General features: G+C 40.7%; 1 protein-coding gene across 1 annotated transcript in view; it reads right to left on the reverse strand.

Moving 5' to 3' along the window:
- Positions 1-24349, reverse strand: part of syne2a (spectrin repeat containing, nuclear envelope 2a) — a gene marked incomplete at its 3' end in the record, with an annotated part of 35621 nt that continues 11272 nt past the window's right edge. Inside the window, exons 4-24 of the mRNA XM_058615620.1 lie at positions 19254-19315; positions 17203-17298; positions 17002-17079; positions 16720-16812; positions 16349-16554; positions 15805-16004; positions 14537-14637; positions 13150-13239; positions 8823-8936; positions 8507-8644; positions 7957-8121; positions 7179-7291; positions 4933-5101; positions 3702-3798; positions 3410-3609; positions 2562-2726; positions 1961-2101; positions 1785-1880; positions 1145-1324; positions 874-1032; positions 1-750 (exon numbers count right to left, since the gene is read on the reverse strand). Coding sequence (XP_058471603.1) covers positions 1-750; positions 874-1032; positions 1145-1324; positions 1785-1880; positions 1961-2101; positions 2562-2726; positions 3410-3609; positions 3702-3798; positions 4933-5101; positions 7179-7291; positions 7957-8121; positions 8507-8644; positions 8823-8936; positions 13150-13239; positions 14537-14637; positions 15805-16004; positions 16349-16554; positions 16720-16812; positions 17002-17079; positions 17203-17298; positions 19254-19315 — 3413 coding nt within the window. The remainder of the gene's footprint in view (positions 751-873; positions 1033-1144; positions 1325-1784; positions 1881-1960; positions 2102-2561; positions 2727-3409; positions 3610-3701; positions 3799-4932; positions 5102-7178; positions 7292-7956; positions 8122-8506; positions 8645-8822; positions 8937-13149; positions 13240-14536; positions 14638-15804; positions 16005-16348; positions 16555-16719; positions 16813-17001; positions 17080-17202; positions 17299-19253; positions 19316-24349) is intronic.

Raw genomic sequence — 24349 nt, forward strand, 5'->3', positions numbered from 1 at the left:
GTTCCGAGCAGAATCCTCTTCCGGATGTGGAGCTGAAGCTTTTTGGTCTTCTGAGACTGGTTTCTGAAGCCAAGGCCGGTTTTTCATGGCCCGAGCTTTTCTGCTTTGAAGCTCATTGGAGGTTGAAGGAAGGTTCTCGACAGCTGGCTGTTGGAGTGAAGGCTGTTTTTCAGGCTCAGGCAACTCTTTTCCCTGCAGAACCTGACAGTGATGCATCTCTATCTGCTGCTGCATCAACTTTTGTTCCTGCTTCTGCTGCCATTCTTGTGGCTGCGGTGGCATCGGTTCCTGCTGTTCCACTTCTTGCTGTTGCTTTTGCTTGAATTGTTTCTGCTGTAACTCTTTTTCATCTTGTCTGTAGAGCTGTTCTTCTACCTGCTGCTGCTGTGGTTCCTGAGTTTGCTGTTGTTTTGACACAGCAGTCATTGACCAGGGCTGAAACTGGACCTCTGGTGGTGTCTTTGTCCTTGTTTGCTTCACAGCGTCTGCATAGGAATACGGCATTGGAGGAGATGTTGTCGTTTGCTCTCTGTATTCCTGCACCAATATCTTGGGAACAAAGGTTCCGTGGCGTTGATGAGACACTGACTTTGACTCAGGCTGCTGAGTCGGCTGCCTGGTGTCCAACTGTCTCAGATGTTGAGGTTTGTCTTGAGCCTGGATAAAAACTTTTGGTGGAGGGGATTCTTCTGGGGGGCTTCTGCTTCTGTCTCTTCTAGCTCCCAGGCTGCTCAGCATACCAACAGCCTCCTAGAATTGAAATTACACATTGGCAAAAACTGGCATAAGCTGCTTTGCTTCTCTTGCTATACTTTTTATTTCCAAAACAACATGAAGAAGTTTGTGCAGTCAGTTTACAAAAAGTCTGCTGACCTGTGACTGTGCAACAGCTGCTCGCACTCTGTCCTGAATACCGGTGGCACGGAGGTACTGGATGGGAGAACTCTTCTGATTTGTCATTACCATCAACTGCAAGTCCTGCTCCTCCGTCACAACCTGGCCCTCCAGCTGAAGACCACGAGAAATCAAGATCTATGGGAGAACAAGATGCAGAAGAACTATCATTGTCTGCTCGAAACGATATCTTACAACAGGACATAAATCGGAGAATCCTTTTTTAACCATACAATACTTGCACTCTTACCCTGGCTCGTGGATCCTGGCCCCGCTGATGCTGTTGTCGCTCTGCCGCCCTCAGCAGCTGGTAAAGCTCTCTGGCCTCTGTCTCCCAGTGCAGGAGTTCAGCCAGGCGACTTTCCAGACCCGAGACACTGTGCTGCAGCTCCATACACACCTGCTCTGCCTCACACAGGGTCTTCATCACCTGATGACATCACAGAGTCACATAACAGTGAACAGCTGAGCACTGAGTACAAATGGGCACATTCAAAAAACTGCTGTTGCCATGCAACAGACACTTTGAATATCTAGGGTAGAGGGTAGTGGGGAGCTGGAGCCAATCCGAGGGTAAAAGGCGGGGTCACGCCCTGGACAGGTCGCCAGTCCATCACACTGATGAACAAACATTCATTCTCACAATCACATTCACTCCCTTGGTCAATTTAGAGTGTCCAATTCAATACAACGTGAAAACTCCACACAAAAAGCATCCACTCCAAAGCATTCCAATTGGTTATAACTCATGAAAATAAATACCACGATAGCCTAAATTGTTACGAAAGCTTGCACATACTCAATATAGACTGGAAAATGATTGTTCTTATTTAGTGTGGAACAGCCTTGATTTAACACAGATAGGTAGTAGTAAAAAAAAACATTCATACTTCAGGTATGGCGAGCTTCAGTTTCTGCAACTGATCTGCGGGATATTCTGAGGAGAGAACTTCCAGATCCACTTCCCTTAGCTTCCTCATGATGAACTGAAGGGAAAAGAGCAAACAGTCAAACAGATGAATTCAAATCTGCTTAACGATAAGCTTGTGCTGCCTTTGCTCCATACCTGTAATCTTTTTCTGTATGTGCGCAAAGGACCTGCCGTTGCCTCCAAAGGCTCCTTGAGGATCAAAGTGGCCTCTCGGATCAGAGTCTGCGGGTCCTGAGGTCTGGTCTGGACTTCAGCACCGGGCTCCGTCACGTTGTCCTGAAAAACACCCAGAAAAGTAAATATGTTAACGAAAAGAGGTAGAACTTGTTCTGAATCCAACCTGAAGAGTCTGTTCGGTTTATTTTTAATCTTGTTTTTTTATTATTGTTATTTTAATGACATTTCTTTCACAATCACACAGATTGAGGTGTTACACATTTTGCAACATCAGTAAAGAGCCGCACTTAAAAGGGACACAAAACAAAAAAGCAAAGGTGGAGTACACCTTTTAAACTTGAGGCCACTCCTGTTTACAGTGTGGGAATTTATGTAACAATAAAATTCCGAGACATTTAATCCTCTGAATGCCTGCTGTCAGGAGTCACTCGACAGTGACAGTACATAAACAGAGAAGAAACAGCCGAGCCTGAGCCACCGTGACAGCTGAGGAACAGCCGATCACACGTCACTCACCGCCGGTCCTCATCGACCGGTTTTTCCTCACTGTGTGACTCACAAATGTGTTTTTCTTGACAAAGTCGGCCCAGTGCATGTTGACCCTGCGCAGCTCCTCTGACAGACTCCTGCTGGTCTGAGGGTCGGTCGACTCGACCAGGAAGTTGCCCACCTCGTTCAGGTGAGCCTGACGTGAGCCCCACTCCGCCATCGCCTCAGGTCTCACCTGTAAAAAACGCAAATATATCCGTCTGAAGCACGAGAGGACGCACTTTCAAATATGAAGCAGAATAATTAATCCTGTAAGTGACATTTTCTGCAAAAGGAAGGAACGAAGGAATATTATTGTATCATTATTGATTGAGTTGTATTGTTTTGACAATTACCTTTGGTGGAAAGAGGCCAAAGCCAGCCTGAAAACTCGCTACATCTAGATACAAAGTCACTCATTTGGCAACACTGGTTGTAGGAGTTGATGTAATAGAACTCATGTATCTGTGGCAGCATATGGCCATATATCTATGTAAATAATAAATACAAGTTAAAGGTCCAGTGTGTAACATTTTGGTGTGTTTTTTTGCAGAAATTAAATATACTACCCATAAGTGTAATAATCACTTTAGACACATCTCTGCATTTCCTTGCAAATATTTCACAATAAAGCTTAATTAAGGGGAATAAAAGAGAATGGATACAGGGGAGTGAAACACTGGAGTGCTTTTACTCTGAAATAGGAACAGGATGTGTTGTGTTTGTCATTTTCGCTGTCTATATTTGCTGTGTAAAGCACAAAAAGTGAAATGAAACTAATCTTGTGTGTGTGTGTAGAAGGAAAAGCAAAACTCCTAGAGAAACCTTAAAAACAAAACAAAACATCTCCCTTTTTCTCTCTCAGTGAGTCTAAAGTACCGGTGGTCTGTGTCCAGGGATCACCGCGGCGGAGCTTTGCTCCAGCCAGGCCTGCAGGGAGCTGAGGCAGTCGCTGTACGAGTCCCAGGCCGACAGCACCCGGCCCATGGTGCCCTTGGTGGCGGTCACCTCCTCCAGAACCACAGCAGTGTCCTCCTCCAGCTGCTTCACCTGCTGACTGACGTGCTGATAATCTGCAGCTGAGGAGCAAACACACACCAGTCCCGTAAACCTGGTTCTGATCCTCAGAGAGAGAGTTTTTGCAGAGACGGGGAAACGACGGGACACTCACCAAGCGCAGATTTGCTGGAGTATTTCTCAGAAATGATTTTCAGTTTATGAAGAGCTGCTTCCAGCAGTGACGTGAGCTCCTGTGTGTTCACCAGCTCCTGTGGTAAAAACACACATTTACATACAGCATGTGTTCTGGGACCTTTTACACCTATGAAACAAGCTTCAGTGTCATGTTTAGCATGACCATTAAGGCCACTGCATCGTTTCTCCACATCAGCTGGTCTGCAGAGATGTTGAGAAGTGTTCTTCTGCCGTTTTCACTCATTATTCCTCATGCTCTGCTCTGTTCCATTAAAATAGTTTTTCTTTTTCTTGGAGCCTGCATAATCAGCGAGTACGGACAAGTTTTGTAAATGCTCTTTTTGTATTGCGATATCAAGACAATATAACATGAAGGAGCACAACGACAGACACACCCGACACCTTCAGCGTCTTACTCGTGCTAACAAGCTGAAACGGTGTTTTTCAGCCCCCAGTGGAGGACGACACATTTCATTCCATAAATAAATCGATAGTATATATACTACTTCTGCTGTATATAGTATACAGTTGAAAGGTAATGATTAATTTTAGCATATTTAGCCCTAGCGTGCTAACATGCTAGCAAATGAAAAAGCATATAAACATGAATTTATTTAGAGAGCTGTGTGGATTTATTTATTTATATTTATCACTCTATGAAATAGAATTGAAAACTTTGTTATCGTTGTTTAAAATACGAGTGCTGCTCTGGTTAGTGCATTTTTTAAAAACATGCTACAGACGTAGACAATGGGAACAAAAATAATGCCCTCTACAGGATGACAGGAGTCAAATTATCTTTTTTAAATAATGAAAACAAGTTTCTGGGATTTTTCAGCTTTTTTTTGCTCCATTGAACAAAAAAAAAAAAAGTTTCATTTTAGTTTACACGTCCAGGTATGAGAAACACTGATCAACATTTCCTGACATTTTATGGACCAAATGACCAAAAAAACTGGAGTTGTAGCTCTCGTATAGTGCGGAATAGCACGCTGTTTATTAGCGTTTGCTAGAACCAGGAAAAGAAACGTGAAGGGAATCACCAAAGTCAGTGGGGAAAACCCTCTGAGATCAAGGCCTACAACTAAAGGAGTATAATTATCCTCAATCTCACTTATATAATAACATAAAACAAGCCACTCAGCTCTGGCCCACAACCAGCTGTTGAGGTATGTTTTTAACAAACCAGAACAGAGACTCTGACTCACATGCCATTCCTGTAGCAACACCCTGACGGCCTCCGGAGAAATGAACGGCCTCTTCCAAACGCGGAGCTTGGTCCTGATCTGCCCCAACAGATCCAGAACTGTGTGCCGCTGCTCCCGGTACTCCAGCTTGACCCCGTGGTACTTGGCGGTGACTCTCACGCCGGTGAACCTGGTGAGGATGAAAGTGCAGGTGAGAAAAGGAGCTTGTTTAATGTTTACTCCTTAGGGACCCAAAAAACCTCCCTTGTCCCATCTGTGGGTCAAGCAAAAACTCATTCACCAAACAAAAATCCTTCTTATTTTTATTAATCAATTTTCCTCAATTCTACAGTTGTTAACTATTATGATTTAAAATGAATTATTTTGCTTCTTCATATCTTAAGGTTGGGTCGAGGTAGTGTCAGGATAATCAGGTGTTCCAGTCCTGAGGAATCTGAGGTGTTCCCAGGCCACAGGGGGGTTATGTCATTCCTCCAGCTGGTTCTGTGTCTGCCCCGAGGTTCTCTTCCCAGATAGTTGTGCCTGGAAAACCTCCAGCATACAGCGGGCCGGGAGGCTTCCTGATCAGACGCCAAAAACCACCTCGACTGACTCCCTCCCTTTGAAGTAAAGGAGGTTTCCCCTGAACGCGTCAACTCCTCACCCTGTCTCTAAGACTTTGGACATATAATCTAGATCCAAAAAGGTCTGATAAGGACTGCTCATGACTACATGGAGCACAAGATGTTCTAGTCCAGTTGGCAGCGTGTGCTTGGTTTGGTCAAATGAGACCAAAGGAAGAGGACGGTAACCATGGAGAGGTTACGAGGTTATGAGGTACAGCCAGCCAAGGTCAAACAAACGAGGGTAAACTGGAATTAAGAACAAATTAAATTTTCTTTCCATTTAATTTTTTAATGTTTACACTTATTTGACCAGCAAAAAATATCTTAAAGTGTGATTGAATAAAATGCCAATATTATGCAAAACAACATTGAACTATTTACAAGAAAACTTTCAATACCGACCAGGTAACGGGAACAGGCTTTTGTTCAGATTTCCTCAGAAACGTTAATAATACTGTTATTCTTCATCTGGTTTCAGATCCTCCCACAGCACAGAATCAGTCCTCGTTAAAACCACCAACGACCTCCTGCTGGCAGCTGACTCTTGACTCCTCAACATCCTCATCCTCCTAGATCTCACTCCACCCCGTCCTCCTGGACAGACTCACTTCACTAAGCTTCTCTGGCACCTGTCTTACCTGGTTCACTTCCTAGCGTTCCGACCACTTCCAACAGATCCCAATCCTCCCTGGTCACATGTGGTGTTCCCCAGGGCTCTGTCCTGGGGCCCCTCCTGTTCATTATCTATCTCCTTCCCCTCTTCCCCATATTTTCAGAAAATTTAACATTTTCTTCCACTGCTATGCGGATGACACCCAGCTCTATGTCTCCACCAGGCCCTCTTCCCTCTCCGACCGCTTAGAGGAAGTCCAATTCTGGCTCTCCTCCAAGAATTCCAAGAAACACCTGCCAAGTTTGAAGCCTGTCAAGCGAACTTTGTCAGTAATGCGATTAAGAGACAAACGTTCCTTGTATTTATATACGGATAATTGAGACTACGAGCTACGGACTTTTCACCTCACAAATACTTCACACACTGGTATAGTCGAGAGAGCTCCACAGAGTGAGTACCAGGGGGTCTGCAACCTTTAGAATGAAAAGAGACATTTTTGTTCCCTTCTCCGCCCAAATAAGATTAATCTGGAGCCGCAAAAAAAACCTATTTGACTCTTCAAATGAAGATAATTTCATGTTTATTATACATATTTAAAGATAATCTACTTTAATAAAACTCATTTTATGGAGTTCATTCTTAAGAAAACCTTTTTTTTGCATTATTTATTTATTTATTGCATAAATACATACGTGGATCCAAAGATGGACAGGACTCCAAATTCGAGGTTTTTTTTAATACCGCAATTTGACGTAGACATCGGATGAAACACTTTTTATGCATTCATCTCTAAAAAAAAGGGTGAAAAACGTGGAAATTAAATAAAAATAAACACTACTTTTTTCTTCAAAGCTACAAGGAGCCACTGCAGAGGGGCCAACAAGCCACTTGAGGCTCCAGAGCCGCCGGTTGCAGACCCCTGGATTAGACCAAAATGAGCCTTGGGCTTCACCCTGCTCAGTTTTCGGTCGCTGATTTTAACACAAACAATTCATTTCGAAACCCTCACCTGGGAAAAGCAGCCTCACCTTCTTTTCAGCTCGTCTATCTTGTCAGTGGGAACAATCACATTTCCAAACTCATCCAAGTTCTGGAAGGACTGAAAGGTCTTGAGCTGCTGCGGCATCTCCTCCAGGCAAACCTGCGGCAACATTCAGCAGTGAGCTCTCGTTCACACGTTCATCGACAAGCTGAGACAATCTTTTGTAAACTAATAAAAAAACAAAAAAACACTCTCTCTGAACAGTAAATGAAGTGATACTGAGATGAAATCGTTTTTAAAAGAAAAAAAAACAGCCTGAGGAGCCTGTGTTTGTTCAGTCAGAGATTTAAGTCACAGACTTCTTTGCCAAATATGAACGATTAAAAAAGGTTTATGATCATGCGAAGTTCAGGGTTAGTGGAGAAGCCAAACACACACACATCCTGGTCTACTGGATTTACTGGGGGCCTGCAAGTCCTCGAAAGACGCTGTTCCTCTGTGTTTGTGCGGAATATTAACATAAACGCACTGTTATTAAACTTCCTGTTCAACAAAACACATAGAGAAGCGACATCAACCTATGGTCACACCTAAAGCGGAGATAATTTGCCATCCTCAGGGTCACTGTGACGGTTAAATGTCTGTAAGAGGGAAAGGCAGCCTTGCAAGATCATGGCCGTCGATCCGCAGTCCTCAGAATCAGGAGGTCTCGCGAGAGGCCGGGTACCGGCTTTAAGATCAAGGCAGTGATAGCGTTATTCTACATGTTGATTGTGGAAGAGCCGGCGAAAAAGAAGCAGAGAAAACTGTTGTCTCAGCCTCACCTTGAGCAGCTCCTGTTTCTCCCGGGCTTCGTCAGCAGCGCGGCCGTGGTCCTGAGGGTCACCCTGCTCCTCCGACAGAGCGCCCTCTGCTCTCAGCAGCCAACGCGCCACTGCGTCCAGCGGCGGTGGAAGACTCGTGTCCAACTCGATCTTGTACTCACGAAGCTGGAGATTTAAAAAATGCAGAGAGAAAGACGGCACGTTCAGACACAGCCGTACAGTGAGTATCACAATCAGAATTAACTTTATTGTCTGTCATTACAGATGTATAGGTGACCTTAATTACTTATTGTTAATTAATTTAAGATGTTTAGAGCACTGGGAATTAAAGAATGATAAGTGTCTGCATAAAGCTGGATGATATTATTCTCATATAAACAAATTCATTCAAATATAGAACTCCGGTAACGTGATGCAACTAAAGTGCCGCTCTTTTGGCAGGAAGCGGCGGGCACTCTTCACATCCATGGACATATTTCCTGCCAACATGGTGGCGTAAACAAACATGAGTCGTGTCCCATGGGCTGACACATTTACGAGATGAACTGACCTTCTCGGTGAGCGCGTCCCAGGCCTCTCTGAGAGCCTGCTGCTCCTTGCTCAGTTTCGGGCTTCGTCTCATCGCCGTCAGCAGAGGCATGATGGGACGTCGCTGCTCGTTAAAGGACACGAGGAACGTCTGGAAAACCTGAGGGAGGGAAAATGACACCCACAGTGTCAGTCATGTGACGTCAGAACAGTGTTGACAGCTACATTTGTTATTCTTCTTCTTTAGCGGATCATCTGCCTCCATCTTGTCCTGTCACATTTTCAGTGAACCGCATATTTACGTGAGGTAACACAGTGGTATGAAGCTGTGAACGTACGTGGTATCTCTCGGAGTAGCTCTCTCCCTCGGTGGAGTCCCATCCCTCCAGAAGCTCTTCGTAGGCCTGAACCAGCCAGCACGTCACTTCCTGTGCCTTGCGATCAGGCGTTGCCTGGCAACGTGGAAAATACAAAGCAAAAAGTATTTATTATTATCGAATACCATTATTTTTGGTATTTATTGATTCTTTTTTCTGACCAAAACTAACACCTTTATTTTGAAATTGTTGACGTGAAGCTCACGTGGCCCCCAGCTCGTTTGACTTTGAGGCCCCTGGCCCCTGTTTAAAGCTTAAGTGTGTCACTATTTTTAGTGTTTTTTATTATCATTCTGCCTCTGCTTGGACTTTGTAAACACAGTACTATAATATTTGTTTGTTGTGTCCATCCAAAAACAGGCAAAACTATCAGACCTGACTGCGGGGAGCGTTAGTGTGTATACAGCAGCAGAACAGGGGAGGAGACAAGAAGTGTTTGCCCCTTCAAAACTGCCGAATGACGTATTTTTTTTGGCAGAATTCACGGTAGAGTTCTCCAGATGTTATTTTTTGCGTATTCTGTTCCTTGTTTCCTTGTTTTATTTTGCAGTTTTTTACCTTGTTAAGTTTAACTTTCTGTTCTGCCCCCGCCTTCCTCATCATGACTGTGCTCCCAGTGTCTTTATTCATTTTGTTCAGTTTTGTTTTTGTCCTGCTCTTTTGTGGTTTCCTTGTGTTTTTTAATTTTTAATTATTATTATTCCTTCCCTTCCTCATTTGTGTTTGCTTTTCTTTCCTTTCCTTATTTTCTGGGCAACATGCATACGAGTCAAACTCCAGCCAGTTCACAGTCGTCTTACAAGATCCACGAGATCTAAACACAGTTCAATAGAGAAACCGAGAGAACAGGACGGTTAAATATACACAAACAGACATTTGTGTATATTTAAAAGTTAGGTCAGGGACGTAGAAACAGAAATGCATTTCCTCTACACCAGGGGGTGGGTGACATTTTCGTCCAGAGGGCCACGAATGTAACGTTTTAAAGAAATAATAATGATCATGAAACCCATTTTAATATATACACATTACATGTTAAAAGTAAAAATAGAAAAAGTGTCAAGCTGTGTCATAACCTCACTGATACATTTCCTTTCCTAAGTGGATTTCAAAATAAAATTCAGGCTGTGTTTAATGCTTTTAATGTGAAGGTCACACATGAGATACGTGTTTACAGTGTTTAAAAATGTTAAAGACGTCGCGGGCCAGATAAGAGTGGTTTGCGCGCCAGATCAGGCCCCAGAGCCTTATATTGCCCGTGTGTGCTCTACACTGAAAGAAGTTTCGATTACTCAGAACTGTAGACAAAAAGGTGATGACACGAAGAATACCAAACTTACAGAAGCTAAAGCCTCAGGAATTGATCTAATCATAGTTCTTTTCAGTGAGCACCTTTAGCAGCCAAGTATAAATGCGCTTGACGCAGTGTACGCTTCAGCCTGAGGGAATCCCAGTCACTATAGCATTATATGTATTAATGTCACTGTTTACTTATGAAGTGTTTTGGCAACAGCGTGATGTTATGACATGCTATTTAATCTTAACTGAGTGAGCAGTGAAGGATAAAGATAAAGGTTATTCCAAGAAAAACAATGGCTGGAGAGGAAATTTACCTATTAGAAAGTCATAAAATTTAACAAAAAACCTACTCAGGCTCAGCTGGAAGGACTGCTGCCATCATGCCTGGAGAGTACTAACTTTTATTTTTAACTTTAAATGTCATTTTACACTAGTTTGTGTATACACGAAAGAAATCAAAACATTTGAATTTAACGCAATTTTGGCCATTTTCTCTGGTATCAAACATTCCCAAAACAATCCTCAAGAAACTTTGGAGTGAGCCCGACAAGCTCACCAATTTCTTACCGATCCTATGACTTTCGTCTGACCATAACACGACTTCTGGGGGGCGCTACAGAGCCCCGGGGCTACGGACGGGTTCTCGCTGTCGACTACTATCGCAATTTTCACCGAGAGTTTTTATGCACGATAACCGTTGGAGAAAAAATAATAATCTCAACAGGAACAATGGGTTCAACGCAGGAAGGTGCAATGCTGCCCTCCACAGTTTGAACTTGTAAAGTGCAGTTCTCAAATTGGTTCTGTATCCAAAGAACATCGAGTCAGGAGTTCTAGACTTGATAACTATTTATATTTATTTATAACCTTTGTCTAACCATAATAAATAATACATATACATATAAAAACTTAATTTAAAATGTACATAAACTACTGCATTTTTTTTATTCACATGAAACATTTTGGTTGTATTACTGTAGCGGAGCACAGCACCGCATATAAACTACAGCGTTTAGAGTGGCTTTTATTTGGGGGTTTTTTGTGTGTGTGTATGAGGACATTTCTTGTTTTAAGAACGCAAAAAGAAAAAGATAAATATATAGATATAGAGAAAGTTCTGATTCCGCAAAAGTATTTCATGATAAATTATACTACGTATGAATTAAAATAATATACATTTTATTTTTGCTCCTCTATGACTGTAATACCAGAATAACTTTGGTTTGTGGACAAAACTAAATATTTGAGGATGTCGTCAGTTTGAGGTTTGGGAAACAACGATTGATCTTTTCCTGACATTTAAGATAATCCTTTATTAAATCCACAACGGGGATATTAAAATGGAACAACTAGATACTGCAACAATAAATCAATTAATGTATTAATCTGATTATTAAATAAATGTAAAAGTGGTATTTATTTTGGTTTGTGGACAAAATTAGACATCATTCCCAGGTTTGGGGAAACACTGATCACCATTTTCTGACATTCAGTGGACCAAAGGCAGGTCAATTAATCCAGAAATGAATCCTCAAATTAACCTGTGATGTAAATAATATTCACGATCGATCCCCGTGATACCAGTGATGAGAAACTCCCCCACACAACCAAACATGTGTCACGTTGACAGCAAGTCTGTGCACAGCAGAGCACCGAGCCCACAAGCATGTTTGTTTTGGCGACACGGCTGCAACAGGCACAGTGTTGCCTTGTTCTGACGAGTGAAAAACATACTTTATTTCCAACCTCACCCTGGGTTATTTTTGACCCAGTGTCTATAAGAAGGCAGAGAGTGTAGAAGCTTTATTTTCAACCTATTTTCTTGCACAATCGTTGCAGAGTGAATACATAAACACTGCTCCAGGGCGGATTAAAATCTCGCATGGCTGCAGCAGCAGCAGCAGCAGCAGCTGCACAAGGACATGCTGATGTCCCCGGGGAAACCTGATCCGACAGGTGTTTTGTCCGGCGTGCAGGAGAACCCTGCTGGATCCGAGTGGAGGGAGACGCTGCGCGCTGCATTGGTCTCATGGGAGGCAGAGGGAGACACACCCTCAGTTGTGGTTTTGGACTCTGTCCCAAAGAACAGGGCGGACAAGTTCAATTGTGCATGATGAGTCCTGCTGTGAGCCACCATGTGATTTGAGAATTATCTTGGCTCGGAGCGACTGCGCTCTCTCTCTCCCTCTCTCGCTATGTATCTTTGAATTACAGCTGATGTCTCAACACAGTAAGTTTTTCCTGGCATTACTTCAAGATACTTAATTGTCAGAAATTTAATCTAGAGTTGTTCGCCGGTGTTTATCAAAAGGATTGTCGTGGCTGATTTAGAGCGTGTGACTCAGCTGAGACTGAGGCTGTTTGTTCCAAACACGCTGAAGGAACACAACACAAACCTCTGGAATGTTAAAACACAAACTGGTGACGGGGGGGGGGGGGGGGTGTGGCACTGTGACACAGGTAACGCAGGTTCACACAAAACATCACTTATAAACATCGCTGCCAACGTGGACATGTGGAAAAACAGATTTTAGCCACTCAACAAAAGAGTCACCTAATAAAATAAATGCATTTCACAGCGAGTTACTCGTGATATCAAGAGAACATGTTCACGTCTTTATCTCACTGTTACACAGACGTTTACAACAGGAAACTAAAGTTTGTAAACCACTCACTCTCCCACACCAAACTCCATAGAGAAAATCAGTGATTTTAACATCACAGCACACAGGAGTTGTTGATCCACTGCTGCCTCCATCACGAAGATAGTTTGCCAGGTAGGTAGGAAGGTTGGTCGGTAAATTAATAGGTGTGTACAGTAGATCAATAAGTCAGAAGATAGATTGGAAGGAAGGAAGGTCAGTATTCATTTTATTTTTAGTTTTAAAATAATCTAACACAACAATTACCTAATGAGACATGTAATCCCTCTCTGGATTATGAGAGTAATGATGTGTGAACAGGTGAAAGAGGAGGGATGAAATGCTACCTGTCGCAGAGGAGAAGCAGAGATAGCAGGAGTGTAGTGAACAGGCAGGTTGACAGGAGAAGGACTTTTTGGAGGCGTCAGATACTGAGTCTGCAAGGAACAAGAGGAAAAACAGAAGGAAACAAAGAAAGAAAAAAGAAAGAAGGGAACAAACAGGAAACAAAGTGATGCAAAGAAAACAGCAACCCCCAAAATATCATGTTACTATTAAAAAGGAAATGGAGGAAATGGCAGAGATAAGTGAAGGCAAGAAAGAAAACAAAACAAAAACAGACACAGGCAGAACTTCTAAACATGTTTCATAGTCACAACAATCATGCTTAATCAACCTGGGCAGAGCTCATTTGACCAAATCTGCTCTGAAAGCTGTTATTGCTGCTGTAATTCAGCAGAGAAAAACACTGAGAGCAGACTGATAATCTAATCTAATCTGATGTGATCTTCCTCACACGTGTCTGCGTCTGTATAAACAAACATCACAGTTGATCAGATGATTGTGTGGCGTCCATTTAAAAACAACACATTTGTTGTTCCGCTGCCTCGTGTTTACACGTATAAAACTACATGTTTGACCGGATGTTTAGGATTCGTCAACATTAAACTCACACCAGCCTCAAGTCTGAATGGTCCGGGGAGGAAAAGTGAACTTTTTACAACCCAATATTCACTGTAATTGTTTTAAAAACAAAATAAAACTAATGGTTTGTTTTTAACTGCAATTTGAAAATGCTTAATTATGCACCAGTTATTTACCACTGAAACCTTTATTTTAAAAAGAGGAATCCACCAATAATAATAATAATAATAATGATATAATATACTGTATATATATTATCTACACTTTATATATATGTTTTTAAATCTAGTTTGCATTACACTTTATATCCATTTGAAAGAAAAAAAAATTGCTTATGTGCTATTAAATCAACCTGTAAATAACTGATAAATAACAAATAAGACGTAACGAACTAGGAAAGGATAATTGTGAATTTAAGTCAAATTCATTTTGCTTTTCATTTTGAAATCTTAGGTAAAACGTATACATATAAATCTGAACTAAAGAGGTTGGGAAAATTCTGGAAAAAGGTTGTTTGGGAGAGCCACAATAAATGTCCCCGCGACCCATCTGTGGGTCCCGACCCACGGTTTGAGAATCTAAAGACATGAATTAGCATTAGACCATAACCCCTGGGTAACAGTATTTGTAAAGTATTCGGTTACAAATTGCATTGTTTTAAATTCATATTTTTTCATTCGCTGATTGTTGTTGTCGTTGTTGTTGTCGTTGTGACACAACACTGCAGTGATCTAACAACTGCAAAACCTAACGTTAAAAATGCCCCCTGAGCTGTTTAATCACCATCAACACTGACACACACACACATACCTGCATTTCTTCCTCCGTCAGCGGCAGCTCCCTGGAGTACTGCAGGAACTGAGCCACGTAGGTCATGATGGACTTCTCATCGGGGTCCCGCACGTCCACATCTGCATCCACATCAAAGTCCTCCATGATCACACTCACTCTCCTCTACCATGTACACATATACATATGTATACCACGCACTGTCACTGTCACTGTCACTGTCACGCGCTCTGTTTAGACTGAGACGCCGGTGGAGCTCGTGTCCTGCAGCAGGTGAGTCTGAGGAATGGAGGTGTAACCTCCTGCTCCTTTTGCAAAACAAAAACCATGCACTCATTCGCGTCTGCTAACGAGTCAACAGTCGGAGCAAAGTGAAAGAAGCCTGTGCTTTTATACAGCAAACAGAGTGTGTGCGTGTGTGTGTGCGTGTGTGTGTGAGAGAGAGAGAGAGTCAGCAGACAGATATCTCACTCGCCCTCAGGCTCAGTGGGCACGGCTCTGCCTCAGCCTCAGCTGCACTCAGCACTTTCACAATCATTACCATAAATAACAACAATAATAACAATAATGATAATATTCACATGGCATCACCTTAGTTCCTGCTACGCAGCTACCTAACTTTTGACATGTGTAGAAAAAAGCTTTAGTAATAAATATGTGAGTCAAAAAAAAAAAAAAATCATTATGAGATCAAAAGTCAAAAAATATATATATAGGTAGTCTAAGTTTATCAAATAAAAAGTTAAAATTAAGACATAAATGGGCAAAACTGATCTACAAACAAATCTAAATCAGGGCATAAAAAAAGTCGACGATGAGATGAAAAGTTGAAATAATGCAGTGAAAACATGAAAATGATGTTGACATAAAACGCTGAACAGAACTCCACGCCTCATAATTATAAACTGAGAAAGAATCTATGTGGAATGGATTGTTTTCTTTAGCAGATGAAATTAAGGAAAATAAAGTCCAGGTCCTGCTGTTCAGTGCTGAGGGTGTAACCATTAGACTTTACTTTAGTTCACACCACTTTATCTTATTTCTAAAATGTTCCCACAGTGTTGACTCAAAGGAACCCTGAGGGGTCTGTAATGTCACACGTTATTATCATTATCATTATTATTCATCTGAATTCATTTAATCACATTCGTCAATGACTCTCACCACAGATATGATCTTCAGCCATGACTCCACAGAAACACATTTACTAAAGTCTAATGTGTACATTGAGCCTCTTTAGTTGAATTATGAATAGAGAACATGGATAAATCAGTAGTTTGGTGGCTCACCGTCGGGCTCGAGCAGCCGGGGAACCCTCAGCTCTCTCTCGGCGATGCCAAACGCTTCCTCCAGGTTCTGCTTGTTGCTCCTGGTTCTGGCTTTGGACAGATCCACCAGGTCGGGCCTCAGAGCGTACAGGATGGCGAGGAAGACCACACCGCTCCTCCAGCTGGCTTTGAAGTCTTTCACGCTGATGGTACAGCCGGCTCTGAGGAACGCAAATCAGCCCCGTTACCACTAAAGCCCACCCTTAGTGCCAACACCATGTGACATTAAGTGACGCTTTTGGTAACTTTTAATCATCAGCTCGTCCAGAGTGACCAGACTGAGTCCAGGAAAGATTACTATTTTAAAGCATTGTGAAATTTGTACCAAAGATACGTTGGAGTTCAAGTAAAATCTGCTGCTAAAACCACAGATTTGTACTTTGCTAACCTGAAGCTCATTTCAAATCAAATTTCTTGATATTTCTTGTGGAATTTTTTGCCCACTACACTGTTTTGTTGTGGCGTCCGTTGATACTTTTCACTGTTCAGTCGAGCAGGTGCTGACCTGTGACACTGCTCCCTGACCCAGAGCAGGAGCGCCTTCTTGGCAGAAACCCTGAAGCGCGCGTGCAGCGGCGAGCCTCGGGGAGGAAGTGGGCTGCTGCTGGCCGAGCGGCAGCTCGACAGAGTGGAGCGAGAGTCCAGACTGGCCAAAGACTCCATGGAGGACTGACGCGAGTCAAAGGACAGGCTGCTGGCCAACTCCTCGATCTGAGGAAACATCAAACGTCAAAAAGTCATCATTTTTAGGAGATAAAAACAGGGAAATGTCTATAAAAATAAAAATAAAGAACCGAGGCAGCAATTGAGGAACTTTAGTTTTAATCCTAGTGTACATGTGTTGCAAAAAGTGTCAAGAAAAAATACTGAACTCACGTGATACTGTAGAATGATCGTCCATATGAGGCCCAGGATGATGGACGGTCTGCCATCAATGATGTCGGGAATGTTTATGTTGACGAGTTTAATCTGAGGACAAAACCGGAAATCTGTAAAACAATCTGCAAACAAAATGTTTCCGCCACTTCTGATTTGAGTGCCAATTTCTGTCCACGTTTAGGCGGTGGCGCCACTGAGCGCAGTGTGCAGCAGCGTTCATGCTCCACGTGCCTTCACTTTCTATAGTTTGTACAATTAGAGCTAAAAATGTTCATTTACCGATTTCTTCTTCAGGAAGGCGAGGGCTTTCTCTATGTTGCTCCTGTGCTGGAACACGCCCCTGCCTCGCTCACGAATCTGCATACAACACCACAGAGCATCAGTCAGTCAGTGAGTGAGAGGGTGTGTGTGTGTGTGTGTGTGTGTCGTAGGGAAAATCACATTAACGAGTTATAACTTTAAAGAGAAACAGGAACTCACGATGTGTTGGTTGCTCATCACCTCCAGCAGGTCCAGCAACCTGGAGCCATCGCGGAAGTCGTTGAAGAGATCCACGATCCGACATGGTGGCCTCCGCTGCCGCACACAAAATAAAATAAAAGCTTTCGTGTCATTGTAGTTGAACAGAACCGTGTTCGTCAGTCTCAAGAAAAGTAGAGAAATGTATTTATTAAGATATACACACAGGTTAAAAACTGCTCAAAATGTTTTAAAAATAACAATAATAATATTTAACTAGATTAAAAAATAGAAATACATGTATATAAGATGAAAAAGCTGCAAAATATGAATGAAAATGAAATATTTGCATGCCAGGTAGAGTAAACAGTAACAGCATTTTAGATATTTTTGTTTTAATCGTTATTCGTAATATCGTAATTGTTTTGTGTGAACGTTTTAAAGTAAATGAAAAATAGCAAACAGGCTTCCTTCAAAAAAAATCACTAAGTCTGTATGTTGGTTCAAGTCAAGTTCCCCTTTTTACGATTATCACTGTTATGAATGATTTGTTTTATTGTCTTTTATTTATGATCCTGTTCAGCCATTTTGTTTCACTGCGGCTGTTTTTAAAGTGCTTTACAAATAAAGTTGGATGACTTCTCCTGCTTTGTATCATGACACACAATGAAAGTGTGAATTCATTCTCCGGCAGTCAGGGACCGTCTACAGATGACAACACTGACAAAGCAAATGTTCAATATCTTCACCATAACACAGTGTTGTGTGTCTCTAAAACAACTGCACACTGCATGTAGTTTAATGTACTGTTACACATTCTGAATAAAAACAGATGTGTCCTAATAATAAAGAGGAAAAAGTTGCTCTAAAGTGACTGAATTTGAGCAGATGTTAACAAAAAGATGCAGAAATGTGAGGTTTTTGTTGTTTGAACTTCAGGGGCTGTATTATTTTACACTCAGCTACAAATCATCCTAAACGTCCCGCAAAGTAAAGAACTAACTTTAAAGAAATCAGTGATCTTCTCTGACTTTTTGGGCGACAGCACGTCAAGTCTGTGTTGTGTAAATTACCACAACTGTGACGGCTTCATGTGAGCAACCACACAGAGGATTAACAGTGATCTGCACTCTGAGCTACAGTCTCCACTGCACGTCTGTGGGCGGAGCCTGGGGCTGCTGTGATTGGCGGCTGATGGTGGGAAGGAAAGGGGAGGGGAGTGGCCGTCTGTCGCTGTCCGTCTGCGTGCTGTGAACCTTGCTCTGCAGTGCTATATTTGTGTCCACCGTCCTCCACAGCTGACCTCCACTGTGAGGCGGTAAACTGTGTTTAAAAGTGAGATTAGATGTCGCAGACTTAAGCTGACAAAGGTTTGATACAGTTTTTGTTCAATTTCTTGCGTAAAAACAGAAGTTTGTAAACCACTCACTCTCCCACACCAAAGCCCATAGAGAAAATCAGTGATTTTAACATCACAGCACACAGGAGTTGTTGATCCACTGCTGCCTCCATCACTAAGTCCAAATGTCTTATTTTATCAATTCGGCCTTTAAAAATCTTCATTTAGATTTACTTCAGTGACACAAAGTGACCATACGAGGCAGCAGTAGACCAGCAGCTCCTGTGTCCCCGCAAGTTTAAATCACTGATTTTCTCTATGGCGTTTGGTGTGGGAGAGTGAGTGGTTTACAAACTTCTGTTTGTGGAAAATATGTTCTTAAATTACGGCAGACTTTATTATATGCGTCTTGTGTTAAGTGGCTACACAATAACAAATTTAAATTCTTCATTTAAACATGTTCTACTCTTAATTATGAAGCACTGCAATGTTAACATTAAAACTGTAGTAATCAGGTCACATGAGGACAGACTGTTACACAAACTGTACATAAAGAGAATATGCAGCCGCTGATCCATCATTCATGTCCTCACACGTTCACGCTCATCTGCACAACAGGGATTGGAAACGATTGTGCATAAATTACCTTTTTCATTTCACACGTCCTGTGTAGTTTACAATAACAGTTTCCTCACAAATACAGAAAGGTCAAGGGTTAAGAGACAGGACTCACCTTTGCCAACTGAGCGTTGACCCAGTTTGTGAAGGTCCTCTTCTGGATCTGCTCTTGTTCCACTGTTTCAAAAAGGAGAAGAAGAAGAACTTGTAACTCACAGATTTGTACATTTGTAACCATGGATGCAGCAGGATTCAAAGCAGGTTAGACAGCCTGGCCTTGTATTGGCTTTTATCTTAAATGGTGAAAAATCACAGAAACTAGAAAATATTCACATTTAAGAAACTGAAAAATGACAGAAACTAGAAAATATTCACATTTAAGAAGCTGAAAATGACAGAAACTAGAAAATATTCACATTTAAGAAGCTGTAAAATGACAGAAACTAGAAAATATTCACATTTAAGAAGCTGAAAAATCACATATACTTTTTTGAAAAAAGCACTGATTAATAATCGATGAATGGAATAATTGTTGCAGCCCTACAATAAACCAGATTGATTCTGAAATATTTCACTATAATAAACATATTTATGATGCAAAATTGATCTTAAAAATATCAAAAACAGATATTTAAGTAAAAGGCTGCATGAAAGTGATGACTGTGAGCCCTAAAGACAAAAAACACTGGTTGAGTGTGATTGACAGGTGTCTCTCAGCTGTTAGACGAGTAAACCATGTAAACAGTGAGCGCTCAAATAGTTTTTGCACAACCTATTGTGAAAGTCAGCAGGCGTTCACCGCGTGGAAGCAGGTTATTACTGTAACTCACAGCTCTGACAGACGGTGAGTCAGGACTCAACAAGCACAGATCAGCAGAAACCCAGCTACAACCAGCAGGGTTAGCGGAGTTTTTACTTCCTGTTGTCTAAAAGGAGTTTATTTTAATACGTTCTTGGAGAGAGTTTGCTAGTTTTTATTAGCTTTAGTTTTTGGTAAATCTTTGTTAGTTTAGTTCTTATTAAACGGCCCCTAACATAAATCATAAAACTCTTGAAACTTGGCATGGAGGTCAGGTCTGGTGAAAATGAGATATATGCTCAAGGGCTCTATAGTGCCCCCTAAGGTGGAAACAGAAAAATTGATTCCCACTGAATTTCCCCAAACTTGGTGGGAAGACGTTATCAACCAAGACGAACAAAAAAGTCGTAAGGAACCATGGCCTCAACTCAACAGGAAGTCGGCCATTTGGAATCTTGGCGTCCACATCAAAGGCGAAAAGTTGTCGAAAGGTTTTGCCGATTCAAAAGTGAGGTCAGGGAACTGCTGCACTGTGTGTGGGGACGTGAGGGCCCGATCATAACTGCATGCAGTCCTAGTTATTTTTAGTTTTTTGTAACATGGAGCATTTGCCAGGTTCATCTATTCTTCCTAATAAAAAAAAGCTAATTATTATTAAATCTTGTGGAGAGAACAGAGCAGTTTCAGCATGGAGAGTTAAAGTCGTGTGACCATCACTCACCATTGTACGGCTCAATGAAGTCATTCAGGTCACTCACAGTATGAAGAATCTCACATATAATCCAGTCCTCGATCTCCATTATTGTCCTCCTAATATCAACTCACTCTTTTTTACAGTATCACTGCTGTTGGCTTAAAAACAACCTAAAATACCATTTTATTCTGAGCTAAATTCACTCCAAAACGAGTAAAAATTCAATGTCAAGGCTGTTTCCTGACAGTTTACTTCATTAATCACAGCAGTATAATAATATTGCAGAGGTCTGTTCTCCTGCACGCTGAGCTCCTCCTCCTCGGGTCTTACCAAAAAAAGCTAATGGACTATTTTTTCTCCCCCACTGACTCCAGTTCAGTCGCAGTCTAATCTTAATCACAGAGACGACACACATGTTTTAGGATAATTAATCTGGTGTCATCGATGAAAGGACAGGACGGACGACAGAAACACTCAAAAACAAGAAAACAAAAATTGTGAAGCATCTCTTTGGATAAATGAAACCAGAGACACGTGACACACTTGAGCTTTTGCCAGAAGAATTATTTTAAACAGATCGGATTTAAAGTCCAGAGATGATTGGCTACTGAGTTTTGGAGCGACCAGAAGCCGTCACAGGCTTGGAGTCGCTGTTTACATTTGTAATATTGACATTTTTAACAGTGTAATTGTAAAAAAACAAAAACTCAAGTCAACTTAACAACAGAATCATATCTGATCACCACCAACACAGACCAAACATAATGATGCATTAAGCATGACTCGGCACTTTCGAACTTTCTTCCATATCAGGTCTGAAAGCTCTTAAACAAACCGTGTTTGACTTTTGATTTAGTTACTGATAAAAAACAAAACATAAACGCTGATAAGTGTTCAGCGGAACTCTTAATGTTTTCTTTTAAAGTTAATAAGCTCATGAGGAAACAATGTTTGTACATTTAGACTTGAATATAAAGTTAAAAATATCACTGTGCACAATATTCTATACAGAAGTAGTTTTATAACACATTAGAATGAGGGTACATTAATTAACATTACTGAATGCTGTTATAAGTATTTACTAATGGGTAACTACTGCTTTAACTAAGTATTTATTAATATTATCAAAGGGCGTATAAATATGCTGTTAATATCAGTTAAAAAATGACATTAAAAGCTTTCCTTAGTGAATATTTATTACATGTTTCTGTGTCTAAAGTACTTTAACAATAATTAAGCATTACTTAAGCACACTTTACCTTTATTAATGCTCCCGGTGACTGTTATTGCAAAACATGCATGCCTTAACTATGACCTTATAAATGTAAGGGAGTAGAAAATAAGCATTACTTAAATAAAAGTAACATTTATGGAGACTTAAAGGAAACAAAGTTGAAAATGTGTATTCCTTAAGCATCCTTTACCTTTAATAGTGTTCCTTGTGACCCTTATTGTAAAGTGCAAACCACGCTTCATTAACTATGACCTTATAAATGTAAGGGAGTAGAAAATAAGCATTACTTAAATAAAAGTAACATTTATGGAGACTTAAAGGAAACAAAGTTGAAAATGGGTTTCCCTTAAGCATCCTTTACCTTTAATAGTGTTCCTTGTGACCCTTATTGTAAAGTGCAAACCACGCTTCATTAACTATGACCTTATAAATGTAAGGGAGTAGAAAATAAGCATTATTTAAGTATAATTAAGCATTTATTAACTATTATTAATGTTCCTGGTGCAAACTTAAAGAAAACCAAGTTGAAAATGTGTTTCCCTTAAGTGACACTTCATTTAAGTATAATATAGCACTAAATAATCATTACTTAACTGTAATTTACCATTACTTAATCATCCTTTAGCTTTATTAAAACACCTGGTGACCCTTACTGTAAAGTGTAAAACGAGCATCCCTTAACTTTGACTTTAGAACTCTAAGGGAGTACAAAATAATATACCCTTTATTAATGTTCCTTGAGACCCTTATTCTTAAGTGTAAAACACACATCCCTTAACTTTGACTTTCTAAATGAAAATAAGCATTACTTAATACCCTTTATTAATGTTCACTGTGACCCTTATTCTTAAGTATAAAACATGCATCCCTTAACTATGACTTTATAAATGTAAATAAGCATTATTTAACTATAATAAAGCATTAATTAACCATTCTTACCCTTTATTTATGTTCCTTGTGACCCCTATTGTAAACTATACCTAGCTATGACTTCACAAATCTAAGGGTGTCATCACTTACCTTAGTGTAAAGTTGGAAACATATGTTTTATCGCACGTGTTTAGTGTGGTTGTTTAAGGCTCACAAGGAGCATTAATTAAGGTTAATTAATGTTCTCCAGTCCTGCAGTAAACACTTAACTCTTCATAAACCCCTGAATGATGTACAAACTAAAGCCTGAATGATATTTTTGCATACTGAGTCAAAACAGCATTCATTTTAAGTGAATGAATCATCATTTTAAGGTGTTACGGATAGACTCACCTGTGATGGGCTCACTCATGCTGACTCTGCAGTAACTGTTACCACATCAACGTTAAAAAACCCTCATCTTTGTAGTGAAAAAAAAGATCTTTAACTGCTCTGACTCTGCAGAAAACAAACACGCACAACAGATACATGTGTGAATATCTGCTCTATCTAATCCAACACAGACTCTACATTTCCTGCTTACACAGAGGCAGGTGACTTCACCAGAGGCTCCACCCCCCCCCAAACAAAATAATAATCTGACTCACAGACGCTTTCAGTTCAGGCCTGTCGGTACAGGATCGTCCTGCAGCAGACTTACTTTGTGCCACACTTTCTGGAAAATGTGCGTCTTTAAAAAGTTTAAATGTCACCAGCGGAGAAACGTTTACTTTCTTATGTAACTACAGCAAACTCCGCCCTGTCAATAAAACAATGTGGAAAAACATGGAGAGAAGAAAGTGTTAAAAATGCTTAAAATGCCAGAGGGTGATGCTGAGCGGAGGAGCAACAACAGCTGGCTCTGCTGCCGTCCTCTAACCTCACTCACTCTGGAGTCAAGTCAACTGTGTGGAAACAGATACAGAACATTTGTTGGTGATGTTGCAGCCAAAGTAGCAGTTAAGCTAGCAACAAAACGCTAAAGGTGTTCATGTTGCGTCCCGCTTATTAAGTGTAAAACATGCATCCCTTAACTATGGCTCTATAAATGTAAATAAGCATTATTCAACGACAACTAAGCATTTATTAACCATTTATTAATGTTACTTGTGACCCTTGTTCTTAAGTGTAAAACATTCATCCCTTAACTATGGCTTTTTAAATGTAAATAAGCATTATTCAACTACAACTAAGCATTTATTAACCATTTATTAATGTTACTTGTGACCCTTGTTCTGAAGTGTAAAAAATGTATCCCTTAACTATGGCTTTATAAATGTAAGTAAGCATTATTCAACTAAAACTAAGCATTTATTAACCATTTATTAATGTTACTTGTGACCCTTGTTCTTAAGTGTAAAACATGTATCCCTTAACTATGGCTTTATAAATGTAAATAAGCATTATTCAACTAAAACTAAGCATTTATTAACCATTTATTAATGTTACTTGTGACCCTTGTTCTGAAGTGTAAAACATGTATCCCTTAACTATGGCTTTATAAATGTAAATAGGCATTATTCAACTACAACTAAGCATTTATTAACCATTTATTAATGTTACTTGTGACCCTTG

This window comes from Solea solea, chromosome 18, assembly GCF_958295425.1.
Source record: "Solea solea chromosome 18, fSolSol10.1, whole genome shotgun sequence".
Lineage (NCBI taxonomy): Eukaryota > Metazoa > Chordata > Actinopteri > Pleuronectiformes > Soleidae > Solea > Solea solea.